Raw genomic sequence first — 27,921 nt, forward strand, 5'->3', positions numbered from 1 at the left:
TCATACTGATGGCAAGCACCACACCAAAAAATATTATAGCTTGTGCTGTGATTTTTGCAGGAACATTGTTGTATTTGAGTAACCAGCTTCAACTGCTTAACTTTTGCATCCTTTTGCCATATCTGGTTAGTGTGCAATCTTTACAGTTGGAGTCCCTAAGATATGGAAGCTGAAGCCAAAAATAAATATAAAGACTAGGTATGTACAGTGCCTTGAAAAAGTATTCATACCCCTTGACATTTTCCACATTTTGCCATGTTACAACCAAAAACGTAAATGTATTTTATTGGAATTTTATGTGATAGACCAACACAACGTGGCACTTAATTGTGAAGTGGAAGGAAAATGATAAATGGTTTTCAAAATTTTTTATAAATAAATATCGTAAAAGTGTGGCATGCATTTGCATTCAGCCCCCTTTACTTTGATACTCCTAACTAAAATCTAGTGGAACCAATTGCCTTCAGAAGTCACCTAATTAGTAAATAGAGTCCACCTGTGTGTAATTTAATCTCAGTATAAATACAGTTGTTCTACGAAGCCCTCAGAGGTTTGTTAAGAGAACCTTAGTGAACATACAGCATCATAAAGGCTAAGGAACACACCAGACAAGTCAGGGATAAAGTTGTTGAGAAGTTTAAAGCAGGGTTTGGTTATAAAAAAATACCCCAAGCTTCGAACATCTCAAGGAGCACTGTTCAATCCATCACTCGAAAATGGAAAGATTATGGCACAACTGCAAACCTACCAAGACATGGCCATCCACCTAAACTGACAGGCCGGGCAGTGAGAGCATTAATCAGAGAAGCAGCCAAGATGCCCATGGTAACTCTGGAGAAGCTTCAGAGATCCACAGCTTAGATGGGAGAATCTGCCCACAGGACAACTATTAGTTGTGCACTCCACAAATCTGGCCTTTGGAAGAGTGGCAAGAAGAAAGCCATTGTTGAAAGAAAGCCATAAGAAGTCCGGTTTGCAGTTTGTGAGAAGCCATGTGGGGGACACAGCAAACATGTGGGAGAAGGTGCTCTGGTCAGATGAGACCAAAATGGAACTTTTTGGCATTAAAGCAAGACGTTATGATTGGCGAAAAACTAACATTGCACATCACCCTGAACACACCATCCCCACCGTGCAACATCGTGGTGGCAGCAACATGCTTTTCTTCAACAGGGACAGGGAAGTTGGTCAGAGTTGATGGGAAAATGGATGGAGCCAAATACAGGGCAGTCTTAGAGGAAAACCTGTTATGCCGCATACACACGAGCGGATTTCTCATTGGAAAAAGATATAACGACTTTTCCAACGGGAATCTGCTCAAGTTTGCCTTGAGTACACATGGTCACGCAAAAGTTAGCTGAAATTACGACCGTCAAGTGACGTACAACACTACGACGAGCCGAGAAAATGAAGTTTAATACTTCTGAGCATGCGTCGAATTGTTTCCAAGCATGCGTAGGGATTTTGCGCGTCAGAATTGCCACAGACGATCGCATTTTCGGATAGGAACTTTTTCCGACCGAAAAATTGAGAGCATGCTCTCAATCTTTTGCTGGCTGGAATTCCGCCAGCAAAAGACCGATGGAGCATACACACGCATTTTCCGACGGAAAACTCTCATCGGTCTTTTGCGGGCCGAAATTCCGATCGTGTGTACGCAGCATTAGAGTCTGCAAAAGACTTGAGACTGGGGGGGAGGTTCACCTTCCAGCAGGACAACGACCCTAAACATATAGCAAGAGCTACAATGAAACTGTTTAGATCAAAGCATATTCATGTGTTAGAATGGCCCAGTCAAAGTCCAGACCTAAATCCAATTGAGAATCTGTGACAAGACTGTCAAAGACCCTCACCATCCCATCTAACATAGCTTGAGCTATTTTGCAAAGAAAAATGGGCAAAAATGTCACTCTCTAGATGTGCAAAGCTGGTAGAGACATCCCTAAAAAGAATTGCAGCTGTAATTGCAGGGAAAGGTGGTTCTACAAAGTATTGACTCGGGTGGCTCAATACAAATGCACGCCACACTTCTCACATATTTATTTGTAAAAAAAAAAATTGAAAACCATTTATCATTGTCTTTTCCACTTCACAATTATGTGCCACTTTGTGTTGGTCTATCACATAAAATCCCAATAAAATACATTTACGTTTTTGGTTGTAACATGACAAAATGTGGAAAATGTCAAGGGGTGTGAATACTTTTTCAAGACACTGTATGTCAGCGCTTTGTAAGCTTGCAACTGTATCAATGGAGTACTAAAACACTGAGGCTTCTAAGAGTCTGCATTTGTTTACTGTCATACTCGGTGGTGGAATTACTGGTACAAACACTGGTACAATTTACACTAAAGTATATATCAAGCCAAATCTTGTCTATTAGATTATAAAGGGTTAGCTCCTCGTTTTTCTTTTCTGAGTTTTTCCCTCCCTTTATGTTGTGCTGACAAAATTTTACCAATCAGGAAGTGAGATGAAGTCTCCAACACCTATATATATATATATATATATATATATATATATATATATATATATATATATATATATATATATATATATATATATATATATATATATATATATATATATATATTCACCTTTATTTATTTTTATGGTTGAATTAGATGGACTTGTGTCTTTTTTCAACCTATGTAACTATGTAACTAGTATAAGTAAGTATACCATTCAGTTTAGTTTGCCTCTAAATCTTATTATGTGTTTGTAAAGACAAAAACTTTTTATTAGAGCAGAAGTAAGTTAGAACCTATGTTAGATTGCTATATCTTTACTTGTGCCTGTTGAATATTTTCCCTCACTTCCCTTTCTGGTAAAACCATTGTCAACAAGACAGAAAGTGAGGGAAATGTCTCTAAAAAAAAAAAAAATAAATAAATAAAAAGTTTTTGTCTTTACAAACACATAATAAGATTTAGAGGAAAACTAAACTGGATGGTATGCTTATACATAGATACATAGTTGGTCAGGTTGAAAAAAGACACAAGTCCATCTAGTTCAACCATAAAAATAAATAAATAAATAAAAAATAATATCATACAATCCCATATACCCAATCCTATACCCACAGTTGATCCAGAGGAAGGCAAAAAACCCCAGCAAAGCAGGATCCAATTTTCTACGGCAGGGGAAAAAATCTTTCCTTATCCCCCGAGAGTCAATCGGATTTTCCCTGGATCAACTTTACCTATAAATGTCAGTATCCAAGTATATAATGTACATTTAGGAATGAATCCAGGCCTTTCTTAAAGCAATCTACTGAGCTAGCCAGAACCATCTCTGGAGGGAGTCTAGTCCACATTTTCACAGCTCTTACTGTGAAGAAACCTTTCCATATTTGGAGATGAAATCTCTTTTCCTCTAGGCGTAAAGAGTGCCTCCCTGTCCTCTGTCTTGACCGTAAAGTGAATAACTCAACACCAAGTTCACTATATGGACCCCTTATATATTTGTACATGTTGATCATATCCCCCCTTAATCTCCTCTTCTCAAGAGAGAATAAATTCAGTTCCTCCAATCTTTCCTCATAGCTGAGCTCCTCCATGCCTCTTATCAGTTTGGTTGCCCTTCTCTGCACTTTCTCCAGTTCCCCAATATCCTTTTTGTGAACTGGTTCCCAAAACTGAACTGCATATTCTAGATGAGGTCCTACTAATGATTTGTACAGGGGCAAAATTATATCTCTCTCTGGAGTCCATACCTCTCTTAATACAAGAAAGGATTTTGCTTGCTGTGGAAACCGCAGCTTGGCATTGCATACTATTATTGAGCTTATGATCTTCCAAAACCTCAAGATCCTTCACCACTATGGATTCCCCCAGTTGTACTCCCCCTAGTGTGTATGATGCAAGCATATTCTTATCCCCAAGTGCATAACTTTACATTTATCTACATTAAACCTCATCTGCCACATAGTCGCCCAATTAAACGGTGCATTGAGGTTGGCTTGTAAGTTGGAGACATCCCCTAAGGACGTTATTCCACCGCATAGTTTGGTGTCATCTGCAAAGACTGAAATGGTACTTTTAATCCCAGACCCTATATCATTTATAAACGTATTAAAAAGTAAGGGTCCAAGAACTGAACCTTGGGGTACACCACTAATAACCTTAGACCATTCAGAGTATGAATCATTAACCACTACTCTCTAATTTCCTTTTTTTAGCCAGTTTTCTATCCATTTACAAACTGATATTTCCAAGCCGGTAGACTTTACCTTACACATTAGCAGTGTGTGGGGAACTGTACCGAACACTTCTGCAACATCAAAGTATACCACGTCCACAGCCACCTCTCTGTCCAAGGTTTCACTTACCTCTTCATAAAAAGAAATCAGATTTGTTTGACAACATGTCTTTCATGAACCCATGCTGTCTGTTGCTTGAAATATTTTTTTCCAGCAAGAACTCATCTATGTGGTCTTTTATTAAACTCTCCAGTATCTTCCTAACTATAAAAGTTAAACTAACAGGTCTATTGTTACTTGGTAAAGACTTTGTAACCTTTTTAAATATAGGCACCACATTGGCCCTATGTCAATCCAGTGGTACTATTCCAGTCATTAACGAGTCTCTAAAAATGAGATGCAATGGCTTTGAAATGACTGAGCTTAATTACAATAGATTCATAAATGAAAGTCTTACAAATGTAGCACTTATTTCAATACTATCAGTGGTATCTAATTTGGAGAATTGTCTAATTACACTTTAGTTTATTTATTTACTTCTACAGTACAAAGAAAAAACTTACAGGCGGCCCAGCAGGACCTGTCAAACCAGGAAGGCCAGGATCACCTTTTGACCCAGTAAAACCAGGCAGTCCTGTTGAGAAAAAATGATGCGGAAAGTACATGTGAATGTTGTGTAAGTTAAAGCGCTCAGTAACACTTCAAAGCAGGAAGGCAATAGACAAACATGGCTGTCCTGAGGTAGACGTATAATTACAAATTAAACAATGAAAAAATGAATTTTTAAAGTTGTGTTTACCTGGGCTTCCAGGTGAACCAGGAGGGCCAGGGTCTCCTGGTGGGCCGACAGCTCCTATGCAGTTGTAGCATGTATCTCCCTTGTCACCTGCATACATTTTACATGACACATATAAGTCAGTTAATGCAGTAACAAGCCTATTAGAGTTATACGTTATACTCGCACAGCCACTGTTTTACAAATGAATGATTAATATAGAGTGCACCCATCATACAAGTTTCCCAAAGAACTATGAGTTTCCTAAAGCGAGAGCAGAGAAATATCCTTCAAACCTCCCTGTCTCAGATTCAATATCCACACAAAGGGAGGGGGGATGAAGAGGAAAAGTCACTGCTCAGACTCATGAGTTTAAAAAAAAAAACTTGAGCTATCAGGCTCTGCAAAAAGGGTTTTGTCAACAGCTATGGACTGGGTTTGTCAGGGTATGTAGAGTCCATGTAAAATCTGACGTTTGTACTTAGAATACGTAAACACAGAGGGGTGGGTCTTGTATCCCTCAGTGGTCTCCAAGAAAATAATTTTATCATAATTGTAAAGAGTGTAAAAACCCTTTTTTTTGGCGCATCATGGTAGCATATATAAAAGTGGGTTACGGTAAAGCACTCCACTCACTACATAATAAGTGCACAAATATTCCAATAATAAGAAACAAAACAAATATAATGATGCAAACATATATTATGAATAAATGTCCTCTCAAAAGATATGTGCAAAATGGTCTAATAGAATATTAGTCCCAATAAACCACATGTGAGCTACACGATAACCACCATAAAAATAGTGAATCAGGACTCTTGTGTGGACCTCCAAACACGTCACCCAGGTGCACTTGTGGCTGTGCCCTCACCTCCTACGTGGACCTCATCACTAAATAAGAGGTCTACTACTGCTTTAAAAAAACAGGCTCCACAGATCTCCTCCCGCAGGTAACCTCCTCCTTTCAGGGACCAAGGTGATAACAGATAAATATAAAAAAGACTTCATAGTGCATACTGCTATTTTTATTAAAACCTTATAACAAGATCCACTCACATTTACAATAAAGATGTAAACATATACATAGGCAAAACACAGTCTGCAGTGGTTGCCAGCTGGGGACATTTCACAACACCTTTACGGGCTCGCCTAGCGTGATGATGTCAGAAAATCCACTGATGCATTGCATTCTTCCAGAGTTTTTCCTAGAGTAACTATAGTCATCTGCCTTAGAAGCATTAGGAGTGAATCCTTGAAATGATACATGTGGTTTACCACTTTTTATCATGTGAGTGTAATTTATTCTGGTTTTAACAATGAAATGTTACAGTGAGCACTATGCCAGTCTTTTATATTTTTTGAGCACTGATCCGCGTTATACCACCTGAGCTGTTAATGACTGCTGGAGGTCTGAGGAGGAAATTGTGATCTTTGAGGAGAGTCTAGGTGGCCAAGCACAGATGTTACTGATCTCACGGAGGCGCACATTGACCTTTGTTATAGGGGTCAATTTTTTACGGTGAGAGTGTGCCCAAAAAGGAGTTTTGAGCACCCCTTTTTCACTCACGTGAAGTTTATATATACATATATATATCTAGATATATATAGATATATCTATATATATCTAGATATATATATCTATATCTATATATATATATCTATATCTATATATAGATATATATATATATATATCTATATATAGATAGATATATATATATAGATATATCTATATATCTATCTATATATAGATATATCTATATATATATATATATAGATATATCTATATGAGAAACATTGGTTTATGTTGTTTTAGTGCAGCATATAATTATAATATAATTATATTTATTATGGTCTATCAAGCCTGCTTTACTGAAGCGCAAGAGAAGAAGAGGTGAATGTATGGGAGGTGATGTCTCTATTCAAAGAATCTGTAGCAGAATAAATTTACAGTGTTCCAGTAGTTGCTGCCTTGTTACAAGCTAGAACTTCTTCTACAAACAAAACTTATCATAACATTTGGTGCAAATTTGTATATTTTGCAGAACAAAGGTCTTGGAATCCATTGTCACCAGAGCTTGCTTAATCCTACAGTTTTCACAATGCCGCCTCAACAAAGGTCTATATTCTATCACTTTTGAAAAGTGAAAATTTCAGCTTTATTGGCTAAGTGGCCCCTGAATCTGCTGGTAGTCCAATTCCTGAAGGCTTGTTTCAAGTTAAGACCTCCAAGAAAATCATCCTTTCCTAAGTGGGATTTGTCTGTGTTCCTTAAAATTCTAGTGGAAACTCCATTTTTTGCCTACTGAGTCATCTACTTTAAAAACGTATAAAAATATTATTTTTTGGTAGCCATTACTTCTGCCAAAAGAGTGTCAGAATTGCAAGCCTTAGTCTGTACAGAGCCCCATTTATTCTGCTACCTAGATTGATTCTGAGGCTGTTGGAGCATTTTTTTCATCAAAAGTATCAACCACTTTTACATAACTTTAATCAAGAAATTATCTTGCCTTCTTTTTCCAGCAAGACAGGAAATCCACATCTGCTAGATGTAGGCTTAGTCTTTAGAGCCTATCTGGCAGCCACTTCTTCTTTCAAGAAGACTAAAAAGCTGTTTGTAAATCCTCACAGAAAAGGGATAGGACAGCCAGCGTCAACACGTACTATAGCTTCCTGGTGTGTCAAAACAATTAAGAAAGCCTACTCCTTGCAAAACTTTTCCATTCCGCAGGACCTTAAGGCATGCTCAAAAAGGACAATGGCAACATCTTGGGCAGCGTATTGTTACAATTTTCCAGAGACAATCTGTAAGGTAGTGACACGTCATCTAAAAAACATCCACATTTGACATTAAAGGGTGGGTCCTGCTCAGTTATTGACAGTGGAGTTTGGAAGAACTGTAACTCAGCATTGTTCTTCTGTTTCTATGCAATAAATCCCACTCTGTGGGTTATTTCTCAGTGTACACTGCCATGATATGCTAGGAAAATTGAAAATTGTATACTCAGCTTTCTGTAATTCACATTTAAAAAATGTGTGGACAGAGACCAGGTGGCAGCCTTACAATCCGGGAAACAGTTGCTTGATGTGAAAATGCCCAAGAAGCCCTTTCCAGATCTAGTAGAGTATGACTTGACGAGGATGAGTGGAACCTGATTCTTGAGACCATCAGCTTGAATGATGGTCTGTCTGAGCCACCTTGAGATGGTGGAAAGAGAAGTCACGTTATGCTTAAGGGATCTATTCTGGGCCATTGGCCTGGCCATGGTGATGGCTACAAGAAACACCACCATGTAGGTGAGAGTATAGAAAGAGAGTTGTCTCCAATGGGTTCAAACAAGCATTTTCTAAAGCACAGAGAGAACCAGATTCAGATCCCATGGAGTCACAAGGGAAACCCCTGTACAAAGGTCTTAATCAGGGACAATGAGACCATTGGTCTCTGAAACAGAACAGAAACCTGACCATTGATGGTGCTGAGAGCTATGCCCAGCTACAGGAAGAGAGGAATTTGCCCCATGCAGAAACACCTGGGGTGGAGGCCTTACTCACACCAAGTGAAGTATCCTTTCCATGTCTAATAATTGACCTTAGGAGAAGTGAAGTTCCTTGCTTTTTGAAGTCACAGACTCAGGGATTCACCTGTCCCAGCCATGTTGTTAAAGCCAGCGACTGTGGCAGAATGGCAAACTAGTCCTCAGTAGAGAAGATCCTGATATTCCGGTAAAGCACACAGAGCATCTGCTAAGAGTTTTACCAGGTCAGCATACTTTATTTGCCTGGGCCAGTCTGGAGCAATGAGGAACATCCAGAATATGCTCCAGATGCCTAATCCTGTGAAACAGGTGGAAAGAAGTTTCAGGAGGGGAAAGGCAGCTTCCACTAGTAAATCCCACTTCCTGGGGACAAAATGTTTCAGTTCATTGTTCAACCTGGAAGCCAGGAGGTCCACATCCAGCATCCTCCAACTGCAACACAAGTCTTGAAACACATCCAAATTTAGGGACAACTTCTCTTGGTCCAGGCGCTGCCAGCTGAGGAAGTCTGCTTGCCAATTGACTATGCCTACAATATACACATTTGAAATGACTGGAATGTGAAGTTCTGCCCAGAACAGAATTTGATTTGCCTCACTCAAGGGACCGCCTGGTCCATGCTGATGGATCAATTTGTCCGTCCTGAGATCAGATCAACATACATGGCAACAGAATGTTGCATTGTAGAGGTCTGGAGTGAACCTGGGAGTGCCTCAAAAGAAACTATCATCAGATGTAGGACTCTCATGCAAAAGCAAAAAGTTGGACTGCTCCTGGACAGGAGCCTATAAAAGTGAAACAGAAGTGCCTGAAGTTTCTCCCGTGGAATGGCCTAAGCTGTGTCCAGGGGTAGACTGAAATACTTGAAAGGATGAGTTGGTTCCAAAGTTGATTTCTTCAGGTTCAATATCCCTAGGTTTCTCCCACTAAGGAAGATGGATGCTATGCCACCTGTTTCACCCTTGAGGATGTTGTCAAACGCTGGTCAGAAGAGATTCGGTCCTTCAAGGCCATGCAGATCAAACACTTTTTACACAAGAGTTCCGATGTCCAGCACTTTAGCCAATGTATACGAGCCAACATGAGACTGACATGTAGAAAATGAGAGGCTTCAAGCACACTGTTACAATTGTAGTTAATGCTACAGCCATTTGCTCTATACATTCTATAAGCCAGACCTTAACCTCCACAGCAGTGAGATCTTATTTAAGGGGTGTTGACCAGTCAGACATAGTCTGACAAAGTAATGTTACAGCTACTATAGGACTGAATAAAGGACCTGACCCCCAGCAAGAACAGGGCTCTAGAAAGGGCTTCAATTGGATCCTTAAAGACAGAGACATCATCCACCAGAATAATATGCTGCCCTGTTACGGCTGGACGCTGTCGGATCCAGTGGGAAATAATCACACAAAATTCTCAATAAATGGCTACAAGGCTAATGAGCATTTATGGGGAGCAAACAGCTTGTCAGGATGTTTATAATTTGACCATAGAATTTTCTATAACTATAGTAAAAACCTCAGCCGATGGTTTAGAGGACCCATCCATACCCTTCAAGGGGGAGTTCAGAAGGTGGAACAGACTCAAAGAGCAGAAGATAATATGGTTCCTGGCTCTAGGCTGCATACACTGGCACTGTCAGTAGGCTTGCTGCAAGCAGATCCTCAACTGTTGGTAAGATATAAGCTAGGGGCACCTGATACAGTGGGACTGTTCTCCCTGGAGTCTAGAATCAGACATCTTGTGACTGCATGGTATTAATGTTAAGGCAACATATAGGCTCAGGGTAAGAGGCAAGGCATTATGTACTCACAAAACCCGGACAGCTGGTAGCAGGTGAGGGTTGGGTGGCCAGAGGTGACCAAAGTCACTGTAGGCAGGCAGTAGGGACAGACTGAAGATCAAAAATCCAGGTGACTCTTCTCAAGCAAGATCAACAGCAGAGAAATGCTTCGTTGACACTCTATGGTATAAAGAGAGCACAGAGCTTGTGCAACACTCCACCCAAAGGATGTGTCAACCACTTCTGCAGCAAAACCAGCAAGAGCGGGGAATAAAGGTGCCTGGTGACCAAGCAATTGAGGTGGTAATTCTATGGAAGCAGAATTAATATGCTTCACCTTTGGAAGGCTTTGTACATTACTAACCAACCAGGCATATTGTTCTCTAGAAAGTGGAATTAACTAGATGTGGACTGTACAGTATACTAAGGTAGCACATAAATAGTAAGACTCTATTTGCAAAGGACTGATAAACTACACAGAGACATATTATATGAACAGAAGCCTCTCTTTTTCTGTTTGTTTTAATTTTAAAGCTCGTATAATGCTTAATTTTAGAAGTTTTATTAATGCACTTAGGTACAGTGTATTAATGGAAAGATTACTTTATAGAAGTGTGACATAGTGTTAAGCCATTGGTGACTGAATTTTTTGGGAGGTGTGGATATTTAGTGCATGCCACAACCACAATCATACACAGAGTTGGTATTGGGATGTCACTTGACAGTTATATTGTAATAGTACATTAACAATGTAGCCCAAAACAATAGAAATAGTACTGCTTGAATGCCCCCCCAAACCTGTATCAGTCGGGTCAGCATGTAAATAGGCTGGTGCAAGACAGACAGAATCGGCTTGTCGGGTTCTAGTAGATGTCAACAAAATGGTGGTCGTCTGTATACAGATATTGACTCTCTGTTGCATGAATGTGAATGAGCTGAATAAAAGATGGCTTCAGCTCCTGCTCTCCACATGTAGAGTACTCCTCAGATGCGTTTTGCCCTTTCAGCCTCTAGGATTAAGCCCTGAAAAGGGCAAAACATGTCTAAAGGAGTTTTCTACAGGTGGAGAGAAGGAGCTGAAACCATCTTTTACCTAGCCTATTCACATTCATGCAACAGGGAGCTGGTGTCTGTGTGCAGACAGTCGCCATTTTGTTGAAGTACATAAACAATGTTGTTTTAGGCAGTGTGTAAGATAAACCTGACCACTGTGGGACATATAATCCTTCACACATATTAACTATTTGTGCTCACTGATGATGCTCTTGTCAAATAGCTGTAGTTCTCCCAATAGTTAAAAAAAACAACCAAGTAGAGCTGTGATCAGAAAGTTCAAACGTCAGGTTTCATTATATGTAAATGTACCTGAAACCCTACTTTCCTTTTTTTCCTGAACACGGGCTTATACACTGGTTTTATATAAACAAATCTTTATACTAATGGTATATTCCCTGGAAGAGTGTCTTGCGTTTCATGCTACAAATGTCAGTGAATGCGACAGCTTCATGTACCTGTCAGCAACAAGTATATGAATTTGCCAGAAAGATGCACAAGAATTGGCACACATTATTTCAACGTGACTTTGGTATTATTAACTAACAGTTTCCTTAATGACAAAATGGCGTTAATGGCTCTTAATGAATTTGTCACAGCCATAGCAACATTTTAGAAAAGTGTCGCAAATGTATACCATTCAAATCTGTAGCATGCATTGGAATTATTTCTTGAAGTGTTGCACAAGTTACATTAATTTGGCACTAGACTCTTTAACGCAACAAAAAACGTGTTGCAAATCTTTACTGAATCATCCTCGTTCATTTAAAAGTACTAGGCATTTGACTTAAATGCCAAGACTAACAAAAAACTTTTATTTCAGTTATAGAAAACTGATGGATTGTGTAATCTATCAACTACCGACAGTGAGCTCTTCAGGTCTCCCACCTGTTCACCAAAACAATAGGATTCTTCATTTATAAATACTTTACTAAGAATCCAGCACATGGATTGTGACATGCTCTCTCAGTATGGAAACTTACCCAAAAAATCTGGACTTTTATCTGTATGAAATTACCAAAAAGAAAAACAAGCCTAAAAGTGGACCAACCCACTAGTATTTATCAAAACCGAAAAGATTTTTTAAGACAGTCATGACCTTAAAGTAAACAGCCAATAATACGATTTTATAGATAGAAGGATAATAGGCAGAGGAAGTAAATCTCCAAGAAGACCGACAAAGTGTTATTATTAATACACAATATCATAATTACCTTTCTGTCCTCTTTCTCCTGAAAGTCCTGAATCACCTGGAAGGCCTGGAAGACCAGGTGACCCTGGTGCACAGACTTCACCAGCTATGTGGAAAAAAAGAAACAAGACTATTAGACAAATATAGGCAAATATTTTTACTGTATGACAGAGTGTAGACACTGTCTATTGTTGTGATTAGCTGTGATTGGTCACAGCTAATCACATAGTACAAATGGGCTGTGATTGGCCCTGTCTGTACCATGTGATCACTGTGACCAGTCACAGCTAGCAACACAATTGTATACAATGAATGGCATGAAATGAAGCCATTCATTGTTTACAACTGTCATGTGATCTGCTGTGATTGGTCACAGCAATCACATGACACTGGCAGCAGGCCTGTATAGTGATCAGTCATCCGCTGTGTCCAATGGACGCAGTGGGTGACAGATCGCGCCGGAGCGAGGCCCGTTCTTGGGAAGATGTATATGATGTCCTCCCAGAACCATGGGGGTTCCCGCCTGTCTATCCTTTTACAATGACACGGACAGGAAGCAGTTAGATAAATATTGTAATGGCTCTTTGTGGAGCTCCATTACATATAAAGTAAAAGCAATTCACAACATATTTTACATAAGTAAACTAAATTTTACCAGTAGGAGATCTTGGCCCAGGTGGTCCAGGTGGACCTGGAGGACCTGGAAATCCTTGGCGTCCATCTTGACCTGGAGGACCTGTTATAGGTATTCCTGGTGGACCTTCATCCCCCTTCTGTCCCCGTTCCCCTGCTAGACCTGGGTCTCCAGGTAGACCTGGGAACGAGTTACCTAGAAAAAAGTATTAAAGCTGGTCACTGGTAACATCTTGCTGTACTCAGACATCACAAATGGTTTATTCTGGGTTTTCCGCAATTTTGCCAAAACTTTCAACCACCTTGGTGTAAATCATCCACCAATAAACATATGTAAGAAAACTAAATCTATAATGATTTTAGCCCATTTAATTTTAATTTTTAAAATACATGCTTTGTATTGTTTACTATTTATAAAACAAAACTACATTACCTATGAAGATTTAATTTTGTGTGCACCTATGGCACTGATTTCACAGGTATAGGTTTACTAAAACAAGTGCACATAGGTAGATATTTTCTTTTAGACTATCACTCTTTAGCTGAAAGTCCATAGAGAGCTGTACAGAGCACAAACAAGAGTGGGGGTGGGATGTGCAGAAGAGTCTCTCCACTGAACATTCAGCTGTGCGTTTAATTTGTGTTTGAGCTATGAAATCTGAAAACAGTCTTTCTTCAGCAAAACTGTAATGCCCCGTACACACGGTCGGACATTGTTCGGACATTCCGACAACAAAATCCTAGGATTTTTTCCGACGGATGTTGGCTCAAACTTGTCTTGCATACACACGGTCACATGAAGTTGTCGGAAAATCCGATCGTTCTAAACGCGGTGACGTAAAACACGTACGTCGGGACTATAAACGGGGCAGTAGCCAATAGCTTTCATCTCTTTATTTATTCTGAGCATGCGTGGCATTTTGTCCGTCGGATTTGTGTACACACGATTGGAATTTCCGACAACGGATTTTGTTGTTGGAAAATTTTATATCCTGCTCTCAAACTTTGTGTGTCGGAAAATCCGATGGAAAATGTGTGATGGGGCCTACACACGGTCGGAATTTCCGACAACAAGGTCCTATCACACATTTTCCGTCGGAAAATCCGACCGTGTGTACGGGGCATTAAAATCTGCCTGCTAAGCATATGAAAAGGGGCCTTGACCACTTCCTACCCACTGTCTAAAAAAATAAAACACTAATGCAATATCTCATATTTACCTGACTCATAAAATATATATTTCTAAAGAAAAAAATATTATACATTCTCTTTAAAAAAAATAACATGTGTCTATTATAGAGCTGTATTAAAACAAGCATAAACTGCACAACTATCTCATCTGAATAGTTCTCAATATGTTAATAATGCATACTTGTGCATCACCCCTCTGGAATATCTATTAGATAATTATGTAGTTAGCTTGGAAAGGGAAAGCCACATGCATACAGCCCATGGGGGAAAAAATTACGATTGATTATCAGCATTATATGTTCTGAAGGTTAAAATGGATGTACACCCTCACATATACCCAGTGAAGTGAATAGCCTCAGATGATACAGAGAGATTAAATAAATCTCCCTACATAAGTTTTACATGCATAGCTGCTGTCTTTCCCTTTATATATTCTTTAGAATTTATACCTCATGTTAGAAATTTTCTCTTCCTGTTCAGGACTGGGAGTGGAATCTTGGCATACAGCCAAGACAGCTGATTGGAGGAAAGGCACACCCCCCCTTCACATAGGCAAAGATTCTCAGAGCTGTTCTGTGAATACGGCAGCTCTGTGCTAATCTATTTATATCTCCCACAACACAAACTGCTGGCTGCTTTTATCTCCTGTGTCAGGGAACTTGTCAGAAGTTATCAGGCTCATAACGGAGCAGGAGTAGCAGGAGAAAGCTGCAGGACTCAGTGCTTTGAAGAGAGATAAGAAAACACTACAGTTTTATGTGTCCAGCTCAAATTTCATGAATTAGGTTTACACCCACTTTAATAACATCCACACCCATACTACAAGGAATACTGTATATATAAAACAGAGATTCCAAACCTTTGTAAACTAGTAATACACAATGAAAAAAATGGCTTCAATTCACACTATCTATATTTAACTACTATACTTAAAGTGGATGTAAACCCCAAAAAACTTCTTTTTAATTAAGGCTTGCACCTTGTACAGTATAGGATTTCATGTCATCTGTGCCCATTGTTGCCACGAAGAGTTAATCCAGCTATGAGCAATCCTCTTATCTTTTTTCAGTGAGATAAAAACTGACACACAGAGAAATAGTCAGTTTCTCCCCCTTGCTGTGAGTGACAGGTGATTTACATATCTCATGCACAAGCCTGAGAGAGACATTCTGTGTACTTCAGATCCCCTCCTCCTTTCTTCTCCAGCTCTCCCAGGATTTCCTAATATCAAGAGTAAAAATTGTGACAGGGGAGCTGCAGCTGTGTTTGTTCTCCACTGTGTAAAGGGGTGTGTCCCTTCCCTCCAATCAGGGCTCAGAACTGTCAGCTGTGGGAACACTTCAGATCCCCACCCCCTGCTCCTAGAAACAAAAAGAAATCCTTTCTTCTGTCTGTTGTTAGAACGATCTACATCAGAAATGACTGAAGATACACAGCTACAACTTTTCTAGGAGAATTTTTTATTATTTTGGTGTATCACCTAATGATAGTCACTTCACTGGGTACATGTGAGGGTTTACAACCACTTTAATAATGAAAAAAAGCAACTTAAAATATAATCCATAGCAGACAACATTTACATTTACAAAAAGATGAGTGACAGGCCAAATTACTGCTCTTTGCTCGTCATGATAGGCTTTTATTTTATTATCTTTTTTAGACAAGACTGTGATTATGGAAAAAAAGTACCAGAAAATATATGTGTAAATATATATGAGCCAACTTATTAGGGCCTTACTGGTTTCATCAGGAATACGAAGTGTATATGTTATTTGTCATAATGATATGTAATTAGTTGATTGATATGTATTTGTTATATAATTACATATATTTCCATAATTCCTTTTCAGACCAATGAATATGAAAAAGAAATGTGATTTTACAATTGTATGTCAAGTTAAAACATTATTTCTAGTTTTGTATAAAGTAAGGAAGGATTAAAATCCTTCCTCAGGTCTTAATGCTGCCTGGGGTGCCCCTGAAGTTAGTTATCCTTACTTTCTGTCCTGCTGACAGTGGTTTTTCACCAGACAGAAAGTGAGGAAAACATCTGTAACAGGAACACAGAAATTAAAACCTGACAAGGCTTCTATCCTCCCCCTACTAAAGAAAGGCATTTTTATTTCTATGTGTGTTGCCATTGGAGAAATCTCCTCACTTTTTGTCTCGTAACCTTCCCTGCTCTCTCTGTAACATTGGTATACAGGATTTCAGCTTTCGATACAGGAATTTTCCACCTACACCTAACGATCTATCTTTACATTTTTGGCATTTACCAGTTTTAACTGGTACACCAGTACATCAGAAGTTACACCAGTTTTAACCAGAAGTTAGAGGTGCTGGTGAAATCTGCAATTCCCAAAGCTAATTTAAAGTAAAAGTGCTGCAGAATTAAATTGTATTAACTCTACTATTTCTTTAAGCGCTTTTTTTTTCTAAATTTGAGTCATGACCTTTAGGGCTCATTTACACTTGCTTTGGCTTCAACACACATTAAAGCGCCTACTGCTTCAACATGCTTTTATGATGTGTTTTTGATGCTTTCGATGAAGCTTTGGTGATTCTTCGGTGAAGCATCAGTGGTGCTACCCTGATGCTCTGTTGAAGCTTTGTTGAAGCTTGACAGATGCCTGTGTGTGTGTGGATATCTCATACCTGCAATTTCTTCAAAACAAAGTGAAGCTAAAGCTGAATTAAAGCCTCTCAAAAGCCACAGTTGCTTCAAGCGAGCTTTGTCATAGAGTTCTATGAAGGCTTTGAAGACGATTTGAAGCACCACTAAAGCGACATGGGGTATATTTTTTTGCGAAGCCGAAACAAAGCAAAGCAAAGCAAATGCAAGGTGTAAACAGGACTGTAAGCTAACCATTTTATTTAGTGACAGGGGCTTTGACTGGCATTCAGAGAGCTTTAACAAAGCATGTCCGAAGCCTTGTTTTGAAGCAAGCGTTTACTAGCAAACATGTAATGTGAAGACTTACCTAAACAATACATTCAGATCATATACATTAATGCAAACCCTCGTACTAAATGTTTTTTAGTAAACCTAAAGGACATTGTACAATCAGACTATGATTTAGACCAGATTTAGACCTTACCATGGGGTGACCCATCAGATCAAGATTTTTTTTCCCTAATGACAGACCCATATTTTTACAGTTATATTTCTTTCTTTTTTTTCAGATGAAATCCACTTGTAATATAAAGACCCATTAGCTTATGAGGATTTATGTAACAGAAATACAGACAAGGGTTTTAGTATATCAAGAAACAGTGTCCTATTTTGAATTGCCTAATATAAAACTCACCTGCAGGACCGGGCAAGCCAGGAGGACCTTGTGAACCTGGAAAGCCACGCTCTCCTTTGCTTCCAGTTAATCCAGGGGGTCCGGTGTTTCCTTTAGGTCCTATGGTTACTGGTTCCTGTCCTCTAATTACCTGTTAAGTTAGAAATCACATAATATTTTGCCAGTCATGAAACTGTTTCAGAGAGCCCATTGACTGCACATGTAACCTGAAGGATGACAATCTTCAAAGAGGAGATATAAATCTTGCAAAAAGTATTTGATATCTAGATAACTGAATGCTCACACATTGCACATTTCAGTGAAAATATGACCACCCCAAAGCATTGCAAGAGGTAATAGGGAAGTGTAATTAAAAAGCAGCAGCAAGCATGTCTGCAATTTTCAAGCTACTTCCTAATTATCAGACAATGTTGTCTTCCAGCTTTTTCTTTAATAAAACTAAACCAACAAATGTTGCATTCCCTTACAGGTAATGCTACATCTTTTGTGGCTCTCTACTACCTGTTAAACTGTCAGTGTAAAGTTCACTGCAATACCGCAGTCACCAACACACATTAGGTGCAGTCAGCTTACCAACATGCTTTTGGCTGTCAACATCAACATACAGTAAATGCAGGGAAAATATACACATTTTGAACAGATAATACATTGATAAGACACAGATTCACCACTCTAGTGCTATAAGGCAACAATTATTTACTAATATTCTGTTTGGCCTCCTCCTCTAGAGCTCAGCTGATTCTGGACTTTGAAGGTGAATAAAAACCTAAATGCCACTACCTATGTATGCCAACCTGTAGGAGGTATAGACAAAGATATGCAAAGATAACACTATCACCCACCATCACACTCAAAGCTCTGTTGGGGCAGTCACATATGACCAGGCAATAACAATTATGTAGGTGGTAACTAGAGGACAATAATGCGCTTCCAAGCTTCAAAAGTGCTCATTAATTTGATGATCTCTTTCTGATTACATGCTGATATGAAAAAACTAGGTTAGGGTAGGGTAGAACACACTAGGTGTGTGTATGAGTGTAAGGATGGGCTCATTGACGTCAGATACTGGTGAGATAACTACCTGTCTATTGCCAACCTTAAAGTGGAAATAAAGGCTAATACAATTTAGGTTACAAATGTTTTCCACTCCTCATATCCATGCTGCCTACTTGTTGTAAAAGAGCTCTGCGTAATCCCTCTTTTTTTTGCCCATCAGCTTTAGTGCGGTTATGTGACATGTAAGCTCCGGCTTCACCTGAGCAACCACCAGTGCAGTGGTTGAATGAAAGCACTGACAACAGAGGGGCTATGGAAGGCGGCAGGTGATGTTACAGACCTGGGAATTCAGCCCCACTGTCAAGCTACTCGCTGACACAGGGGAGCCCAGCTTACAGCACTGAAGCTGATAAAAAAAGGTATTTACACAGACTTCATTTACAAGCAGTAGGCAGGTATGGGGATGAGGAATCAACATTTTTACCTAAATTGAATTAGCCTTTACTTCCACTTTACAGTTACCATAGGCAATGATCATAACCTGATCCAGGTAATGATAAGTAAATCAGGGATGCATTAAAGCGGGGTTCCACTCAAATTTTTAACTTAATCTTACCCCCTTCAGTTAATTGCATAGATTTTTTTTTATCGCTGTAATTACCTTTATATTGTACTTTATTGTGGCACTTCCTGTCTCTCCTCCCATGGGAGTAGGCGTGTTTATTGCCTCTCCCCGGCGCCGCACTGTCTCCTGGGAGCTTAGTGTCAGGCTTTCAAAGATTCAGTGCGGGAACAATGATCATGCTTGTGAACAAGCTGTGAATGAACAGTATTCACCACATCCAGGAAATCAATGCTTGTGGGCTTCACAAGCCCACAAGCAAGATGGAAACAGCCAGCATCACATTTTTAAAGTTATTCTTCAGTACGAAAACAGACAGAGGCGGAAATATTACACCCAAACTATGAGTATTATTTTGGGATTAGCAAAGTGTCTCAATGACCTAAAAAAAAAAAAAAGATTGGTCGCCGGACTCCCGCTTTAAATATCTATGGACATCCAGCAATCTCTACAGTTACCCTTTGACCAACCAGTCTAAAGAGGGCAATTGATCACCTGAGTTTGTTTTTTCTTACCAATCCTTATTCCTCCCAGAGAAATATTGATAGTGTATATAAACAAAGTAAGAGGTGTCTGCCCAGTGCATACTTACATGTGTGTAAGCAAGCATATCTGACAACAAATAATTGTACAGCAGTCAACTTTTCCACACACAGTGCTATGGGTAGCTTTGTCATTAGTAATTTTTATCTAACTGTCCATTGCCAGAATAAATAAAAATCTAATCACTGGACACAAACACTGTAATTAATGTGTATGTCTTCATGAAAATTAAAAAATGAAGTCCTTATGTCTGCTGGTTGCCAATAAACAGCAAATACACATCTGTTACTCTTACAGAGGCAATAAAAACTTACTTCGCCAGGAGGTCCAGGGACACCACGGTCACCTTTTTGACCCTAGAATCAAATGAAAACAAGCATTTAGGAAAAAGAAACCATACATTTTAATATGGAAAACATACAGTCTTCCAATAATAATAAAAGTAAGTTATAGAAAGTTATCCGTGTCAATGACTACCAAGTTTGCTGACAAAGATGCTAAAAGTGCATTCACACATTTCAAAAAGGTAATCTTGTGTTCCCAACAATCTCAATGTAAAAGTCTTTTATGGCTATTATAGCGGGTTATTAACCTAAAGTAACTGCTTAGGAGCAGTAAACATAAATTGTTTTTAATAGTATTTGAGCTTTTCTTGAAATCTGTAATTGGGTTATAGGGGCAATAATGGAGATTTGGGAGGACGACAAATTTGAATGGTCATGGATATTAAACACAACAGTCCAGACAATGTTGCCATTTCTAAACATACAGTACATGCAGGAAATGTTAACCGATGTGTGGCATTTCTAAAACTAACGTGTGTGTTCCTTTTCTATTTTTCCCAGATTGTACGTCCCGTTTTTGATTGGCTGGTCACTGAGCCAGCTTCTTTGAGGACATTTTTGTGTAGCCCATGTCCTGTAAATAAGCCAGGATGTAGGAGTGTAAATATCGGGGTTATTTCTGCCAGGCTTCATGGGTGATAGAAAAGGCTTACAGGTATGGCATTTGCATTAAAAAATATTTTTACAAACAGCACAGTGTATTTTAAACTGTTGGGGGGCCTTGTCTGCATGGGCCAGTTTATATAAGAGCCCTTGCACACTGGGGCGGTTTGCAGGCGCTATTGCGCTAATAATAGCGCCTGCAAACCGCCCCGAAAGTGCCGCTGCATGTATTCCTGTGTGAAAGCCCCGAGGGCTTGCACACTGGAGCGATGCGCTGGCAGGACGGTAATAAAAGTCCTGCTAGCAGCATCTTCGGAGCGGTGAAGGAGCGGTGTGTATACCGCTCCTTTACCGCTCCTGCCCATTGAAATCAATGGGACGGCGCGGCTATACCGCCGGCAATGCGCCTCTGCAGAGGCGCTTTGCGGTGGTTTTTAACCCTTTCTCGGCCGCTAGCGGGGGTAAAACCGCCCCGCTAGCGGCCGCATACCGACGGTAAAACGCCGCTATTAATAGCGGCGTTTTACCGCCGACGCCGCCCCCGCCCCAGTGTGCAAGGGCTCTTAGAGGTGAACCTTACTTGATCACATTTTTGTTTAGCTTTTATAAATATTGTTATATATTGGTGTATTGCTTTGATTCCTCCTTGATTATTCTGCTGCATTTGATCTTCTTTCCACCATTATGCAAGTGAACAGGGATTCATGCAGCCCAAATGCAAGACATGTTCCAAAAGTGTGCTGCATTTTTCTTGCTTCCGAGTCTGCTACTCATACACATAAATCCCTGTCATTATGACTCTACATTAACCATGTAAAAACTCTAATAACCATCTTCGCAGATTCTCTATTGGTGTGTTGGTAATGCTTTTCCAATCAAGCTTACAAAAATAATGTTATAACCGAGAGTCTCCTACAGTTTAAGGGATATTAAAGGCTCAGGTTTTAAAAATAAATTAACATGTTAAACTTTCCTGCTCTGTGTAGTGTTTTTGCACTCCTGGTCCCTCCTCCTTGCTGAGTGCCTCCATAGCAAGCGGCTTGTGTGCTCACTCCCGAGCCGCTTCTATGCGTCCATAAGAACCACAAAGCACAGCTCGGCCCCACCCTGCCCCCACTTCCTCCTTACTGCATGTGATTGGCCATTGGCTCCCACTGCTGTGTCTCAGCCAATGAGGATGGAGAAACCCGGGAGAGCTGCTGCTCTCGAGCACATCACTGGATCAAGATGGGGATCGGGTAAGTATTAGGTGGGGGCTGGGGAGGATGATGCACACAGAATGTATAAACCACTTTAAGCACCACGAGCTCTCAGGGCCCTTTTACACTGGTGGGTTTAAAAACATGTTTTTAAATGCGTTGCATTAAAATTTGACACAACGCATATGCAATTTAGATGCGATTCTGCATGCGTTTTCAAGGTTGGTCACTGGTTGATAGCTGGCTAATCTCCAGCTGACAGCAGGGATGTGCCGGTTCCATAACAACCTAACAGGTGACTAAAAAAAGGAATAAAAAATCCAACGCATGTGCATTTTCAATGCATTTTTGGTGAGGTTTCATTGATTTCTATAGAGGGTGCATTTTAGTTACAAAGGATTTAAAGGGGAATTATTTGCTTTCATTTTTGTTGCGTAGAAAAAAAAGTGTGTTTTGGAGCAGCAGTGTGAAAGAGGTCTTACGCAAAAAACAAAGGTGCTAGCCTGTAACCATGAGACACTGTACAAAATAAGCGACTGCAGTAGGTAAACTAAAGCTGGGGCACTGTTAAACTGTGCACATGCACATGCTCATAGTGTGGCCTGCCTGCCCCCACCTTGTGTGCATGTGTACTGTTGAGCAGGACTGAGCAGGGCAGGGCAGGGCAGGAGGGGCTATACTGAGCTGTGTGGGGGTAGGGGCTAAGGAAAGAGTGCACCACTGGGGGAAAGGGCATTGCGCTGGCACTTTGTGTGGATGAAACCCGAAATTCAGAGGGCCCAGGACGGGCTTAGGTGGGCCCCTGTCTGACTGGACCAGGCACTCTGAGTTTACTGAATTACCTACACAGGGTGATGTGGCAAGCGCTTTTCCCCATTGACACAATGTAAAATACAACATGACAGGGAGCCTGCATGAGCCCTCTGGAGCATGGTCGGGTCACCATTGCGACTCCTGCAACCCAAGCTTCACCCATGGAAATAACTCTTTAATCATTTGGAATATCTTGGTGTGTGGTGGGAGTATCTTGGCGTGCAGTGGAAACAGCCGGTGGTAGTGGGGGGCCCCAGGTCAACTTTTGCATTAGGGCTCACAAGCTTCAAGCTATGCCTCTGAGTGCAACATATACCTTGGTAGGGTGATATTACATAGTGAAGCATACTAACTACACACACACTTAACTTTCAGAGGACTACTGGATACTTGACATCAGATCATCATTATCTATTATTTTAACCCCAGCAGTTTATGTACTGACATACAAGTATTTGGGAAGTTTGTGTAAAACCCACTTCTTATTTCTACACTTATTAATAAAATATTTTTTGTATCCATAGCATATTAACCTTTAGTTAACCTACTGGAACCACTTCTTTTGTCCGACTGAAGTTAAGGAGTTGTCCTCCGAGCTGAGAGTGCAATGGTGCTAACATTTCAGAACCATGCTACAGTCCTAGGCTTCTCAAATCCTGACAGAACCGATGAAGGTGCTAGTTCATCAGATAATCGGTCTGTGAGTGTGTTGTGAGGAGCACCTAGTACACATACAGCAGTTGTAATTTGTTTCAAGTCTTTATCGATTAGGATGGTGGGATATAGTCAACTCCCCTATTTCAAGGCTTCTTGTTGCTTAACTTGGCTGTGTGTCTTAAGGAGACTGGCAAAAAGTGGAGAAACCCCTAACCTGTTAAAATGTGTTTCTCTGTACCCCACCTTTCTGACCAATAGACATGAAACATATTAATGTGTTGTGTGTGCTGGGTGCTCCTCACCTCTTCTTCGAAGCTCAGGAAAAGTAATTTGCTTTATCCATAGTTTTTATGGACCATGGTGAGTAATGTGTACAAACTGCCATATTGTGAATAATGTCACATTTTTAACATGCGTGATAATATCAGTGCACAGGGATTTAGATGACTGTAACTTCAATGACTAAAATAGAAATGAATGAATCACAGTGAAAAATGTAAGAAATAATAAGCCAAAGGCAAATGCATAAGATCAAACAACAATGGCTTTTGCACATGCCAGGAATAAAGGCACCTTTACATTCTGCTGGTGCATGTGTCTTATATAACTCATCCATGCAAATATTATTTACCTTTTCTCCATCTTGGCCAGGACTTCCTGGAAAACCACGATCACCAGGAGAGCCCTGTAAAAAAGAAAAGATTACATTACTAATAAAAATGTTCAAACTTCAGAAGTTTGGAGTGAATTATTTGGCATAAACTTTTACAGACCTCAGCACCAGGGAACCCACTTCTTCCTTCCTTTCCAGGTTTTCCCTGTTGGAAGCAAGCAAGGCAAAGAAAGCAGGATTGGATTTCAAAGTGCAGAATTATTTAGAAAAAGTTTCTTTACTAGTACATCTCCAAGAATATTGCACAGACTTAAAGTTGACAATTATTTTAATATTGTTGTAGTAACATTTCCTCTTCTAGTTTTCATGCAAACAAGGGAAAATCATTTTACTCATTGTCACCATGCACGTGCTATTTTCTATACTAACAGTAATACAAAAAATAAGGTATCACATACAAAGCACGGACAACACTTACTATTTTTCCTGATTCTCCTGGTTCACCTTTTTGTCCCCTTACACCACCAGAAGGGCCCTAGGAAAAACACTGACACTTCAGTTTTCCAGTATCATAAAATGTAGATATCTTTTGAAAGTGATAATAAACCCTCAGATTTTTTAAGCACTTTCACCAGCTGATTTAATCACTTACTGAGTATGCTGCTTCTTTATCTTTTAATTGTTGCCTATGTTCCAGTTTAAGCTAGTGACATGAATACTGCCCCAGTCATGTTCCTATTTCAGGGTGGCTCCTCCTCTTGCAGCATCCTATGGAGCCACCCCTGCATGCAGAGATTATAGTTGTGTATCCCTACATTTTGTGCATCAATAGAAACACACAGCCCCATAGCCTAGGATGGCAAGGCACTCCCCCTGCTCCTTCCTCTTCCTTCCCCTCCCTTCTCCAAACTAACAGACTGGCTGGAGACTACCTTGTCGACTGTTAATTCTTTCCTGTGAAGACCAAATGTTTAGGGAAGCAGCATTGACAGAGCAGGAGCCAGCAGCATTGATAGTCTTATGCCGCGTACACAGGGTCGGAATTTCCGACAACAAATGTTCGATGGGAGCTTGTTGTCAGAAATTCCGACTGTGTGTAAGCTCCATTGGACATTTTCCGTCAGAATTTCCGACAAACAAAATTTGAGATCTGGATCTCAAATTTTCCGACAACAAAATCCATTGTTGGAAATTCCGATCGTGTGTACACAATTCCGACGCACAAAATTCCACGCATGCTCGGAATCAAGCAGAAGAGCCGCACTGGCTATTGAACTTCAATTTTCTCGGCTCGTCGTGCGTCACCGTGTTCTTGGCGTTCGGAAGTTCCGACAAGATTTGTGCGACCGTGTGTATACAAGACAAGTTTCAGCCAACATCCATCGGAAAAAAAACATGGATTTTGTTGTCGGAATGAGCGATCATGTGTACGCGGCATTAAACTGCAAGTGCTGGGGTAAGACTTTTAACAAATAGTTTACTGGGGAAAGTTATTGTGCTCAATGTACTAAGCTTAAAAACTCTATGTTTATGAGATCATCCAATTTCTTTACTTAGTTTGTGTAACATTTTGGATTTTGATTTTGAACTCTGTAAGTAAGTTTATGTATCATTATATGTCAACAGTCATCCTGCATCTGCCACTTCCTAAAAATTTTAAGTTACAAACAAAATGAAAATCACATTTTTAAAGTTACAGCAATGTCAGACACTGCTTTATCAACCTCACCTTCAGAAAGACCAAAAACAACCATACTATAATCTGTATAAAATGGTGAAATTTTGTGTAAGAAAGAGTTAGTCTCCCCACTGGTGATGTTTAGCTTGGAATCTAGTGTATGACATTTTTAAAACATTAAGGTATGCTCGCAAGCTTATTTAATAGTGTTCAGTTGAAGGTGATATATATCCTATTTCCTTTTAATGTAGGCAAACAAGAAAAATGATATCTCTAATTTGTTGCTATGAGTTATTGTACTTAATTAAAGAGTATTTCCATCACCAGACAGACAGCCTTCTCTTATTTACGTTTATTAGTGGTATGATCACAACTAGTGAAGCAAATGGGAAGATCTGAAATAGATTTGTGAAGGGTGTTGAAGCACCATTTCTCATATGCGCAAACTGTTGGGACTAGATATAAATCGTGTATAATAATAATAATAATAAAAAGAGGTCAGTGGAAAATCTCGTCTCTAAGGGGTCACATTCTATGATCCCCTACACATATCTTGTAAAAGGATGGCAAGTACTCTCAGCCAATCAAGACTCTACTGCAATTTATCATGCTTGTAGGACAGTAGGGGAAGCAAAGGGATAACTTCTTCAGTATAACCATATACCTCAGTGTCCAATCAGCAGGCTGGTAACCAGGCAAAATTGCTATATGCAGTGGGAAGACAAAGGCCACCAATCTTACTATGCTCTCTGGCATGGGTTTCCAGACCACAAGCGTAGCTGAACAAAGTGCTGCCTGATATATATGATATACAATGGATGCTTAAGTTAAAAATGCAAAAGTCTAGAATTTTAAGGTTACATCCACCGCCATTTGGTTAACTGGCTAGAATTGTAAAATATTTCAATCTATGCTTCTCTACCGGTATCTGAGAAACCGGTATCAACAATAAGTGCCCATGCTGTATATTACCTTTCTTCAACTGATTTCCTTGCTGATAAACAACTTTTACCAAGTGTAGATATGTAATACTTTTCTTGAACTTTTATTTTCTAGAACATTCACCAATTTACACAATACAATATTAAACTGCCAAACACAAAACAAAGATACTTTCCACTTACTGGAGGCCCTTGAAGCCCAGGTTCTCCATCATACCCTCGCTCGCCTTTTACACCCTGGAAGAATACATTAAGGATGATAAAGTAAGAACTCTGTAAAACAGCTGATAGACTAAATTAAACATGCCTGCTCCAGATATTTCCCTAGCTGAGGTGCCACAATCAATACTTTATTTGGCCATGTCTTGGATCTCATCATTAATTGCAATAAATAATAAAGTGCTGAAAATGCACTTGCATCTAGGTGAAAACTGATTTTGAAAACTGCCTGAATATATTATGTAAAGCATATTTAATGTATTGCTTGTTTATGCTAAAGCTATAGGGGCATAATGTTTGCCGCTGCTTTCTGTCATTTTGATGAACGTAATAGATTTTTAAATAATCATAAAAGATAAAAGATACATTTTACTTAAAAGTAGAACTAAACCATTCAGTGAAATGTATGCATTGTGTAATTTTTAATAAAGTATCCTGTTTTTTTTTTCCTTTAAAATTTCCTTTTTAAATAAGTATGGTTGAGAGCCCTGCACATTTCAATGGCACACAGATTCGGATACAGGAGTTGCATACCATACCTGTGAATGCACGACCCTCTATGCTGCCTTTATTCGAAGATGAAATGGCATTTTAGAATGAGTAGCCAACGCTTACAGTAGAGTTTCAGCCAGAACATCCATTCAGTATGCTGGTGTGTCAGCATGTAGTTCTCGAATGCTCACAGCACACAGTTGAGAGCTCTGCTCCTGCAGTTAGGGTGCTTCTTAGCACAGAGAGATACTGTAGGAGCAGAGTTGTTATCTTATGACAGGAAGCACCCTTGATGGTTAAAATAAGACAAAGGAAGGCATGTACCCATGGCCTTAGGCATCACACAAGTGACATCTCTGTGTTTGCTGGGACCATTGATGTTACATCCAGGAATGTAGCTCCTAGCTGGCGCAGCTATAGGGCAAGCATAGGCGTGTGCACAGGGTGTGCCAGATGTGCCTGGGCACACCCTAATCACCCTGTGCTGGGCAGATTCCCCTGCTGCTTGGCTGCAGAGAAATGGACTGGG

The 27,921-nt window shown here is 39.8% G+C and overlaps 1 protein-coding gene across 2 annotated transcripts in view; it reads right to left on the minus strand.

The window, feature by feature from the left end:
* COL4A5 (collagen type IV alpha 5 chain) overlaps positions 1-27,921 on the minus strand; it is a 233,341-nt gene that overhangs the window by 102,177 nt on the left and 103,243 nt on the right. For both annotated transcript variants that reach the window (XM_073599381.1, XM_073599380.1), the window contains exons 14-23: positions 26,865-26,918; positions 24,541-24,597; positions 24,223-24,267; positions 24,081-24,134; positions 20,148-20,189; positions 17,673-17,802; positions 13,196-13,369; positions 12,563-12,646; positions 5,001-5,087; positions 4,765-4,835 (exon numbers count right to left, since the gene is read on the minus strand). In XM_073599381.1, coding sequence (XP_073455482.1) covers positions 4,765-4,835; positions 5,001-5,087; positions 12,563-12,646; positions 13,196-13,369; positions 17,673-17,802; positions 20,148-20,189; positions 24,081-24,134; positions 24,223-24,267; positions 24,541-24,597; positions 26,865-26,918 — 798 coding nt within the window. The remainder of the gene's footprint in view (positions 1-4,764; positions 4,836-5,000; positions 5,088-12,562; positions 12,647-13,195; positions 13,370-17,672; positions 17,803-20,147; positions 20,190-24,080; positions 24,135-24,222; positions 24,268-24,540; positions 24,598-26,864; positions 26,919-27,921) is intronic.

This window comes from Aquarana catesbeiana, linkage group LG09 (genome assembly GCF_042186555.1).
Source record: "Aquarana catesbeiana isolate 2022-GZ linkage group LG09, ASM4218655v1, whole genome shotgun sequence".
NCBI lineage: Eukaryota > Metazoa > Chordata > Amphibia > Anura > Ranidae > Aquarana > Aquarana catesbeiana.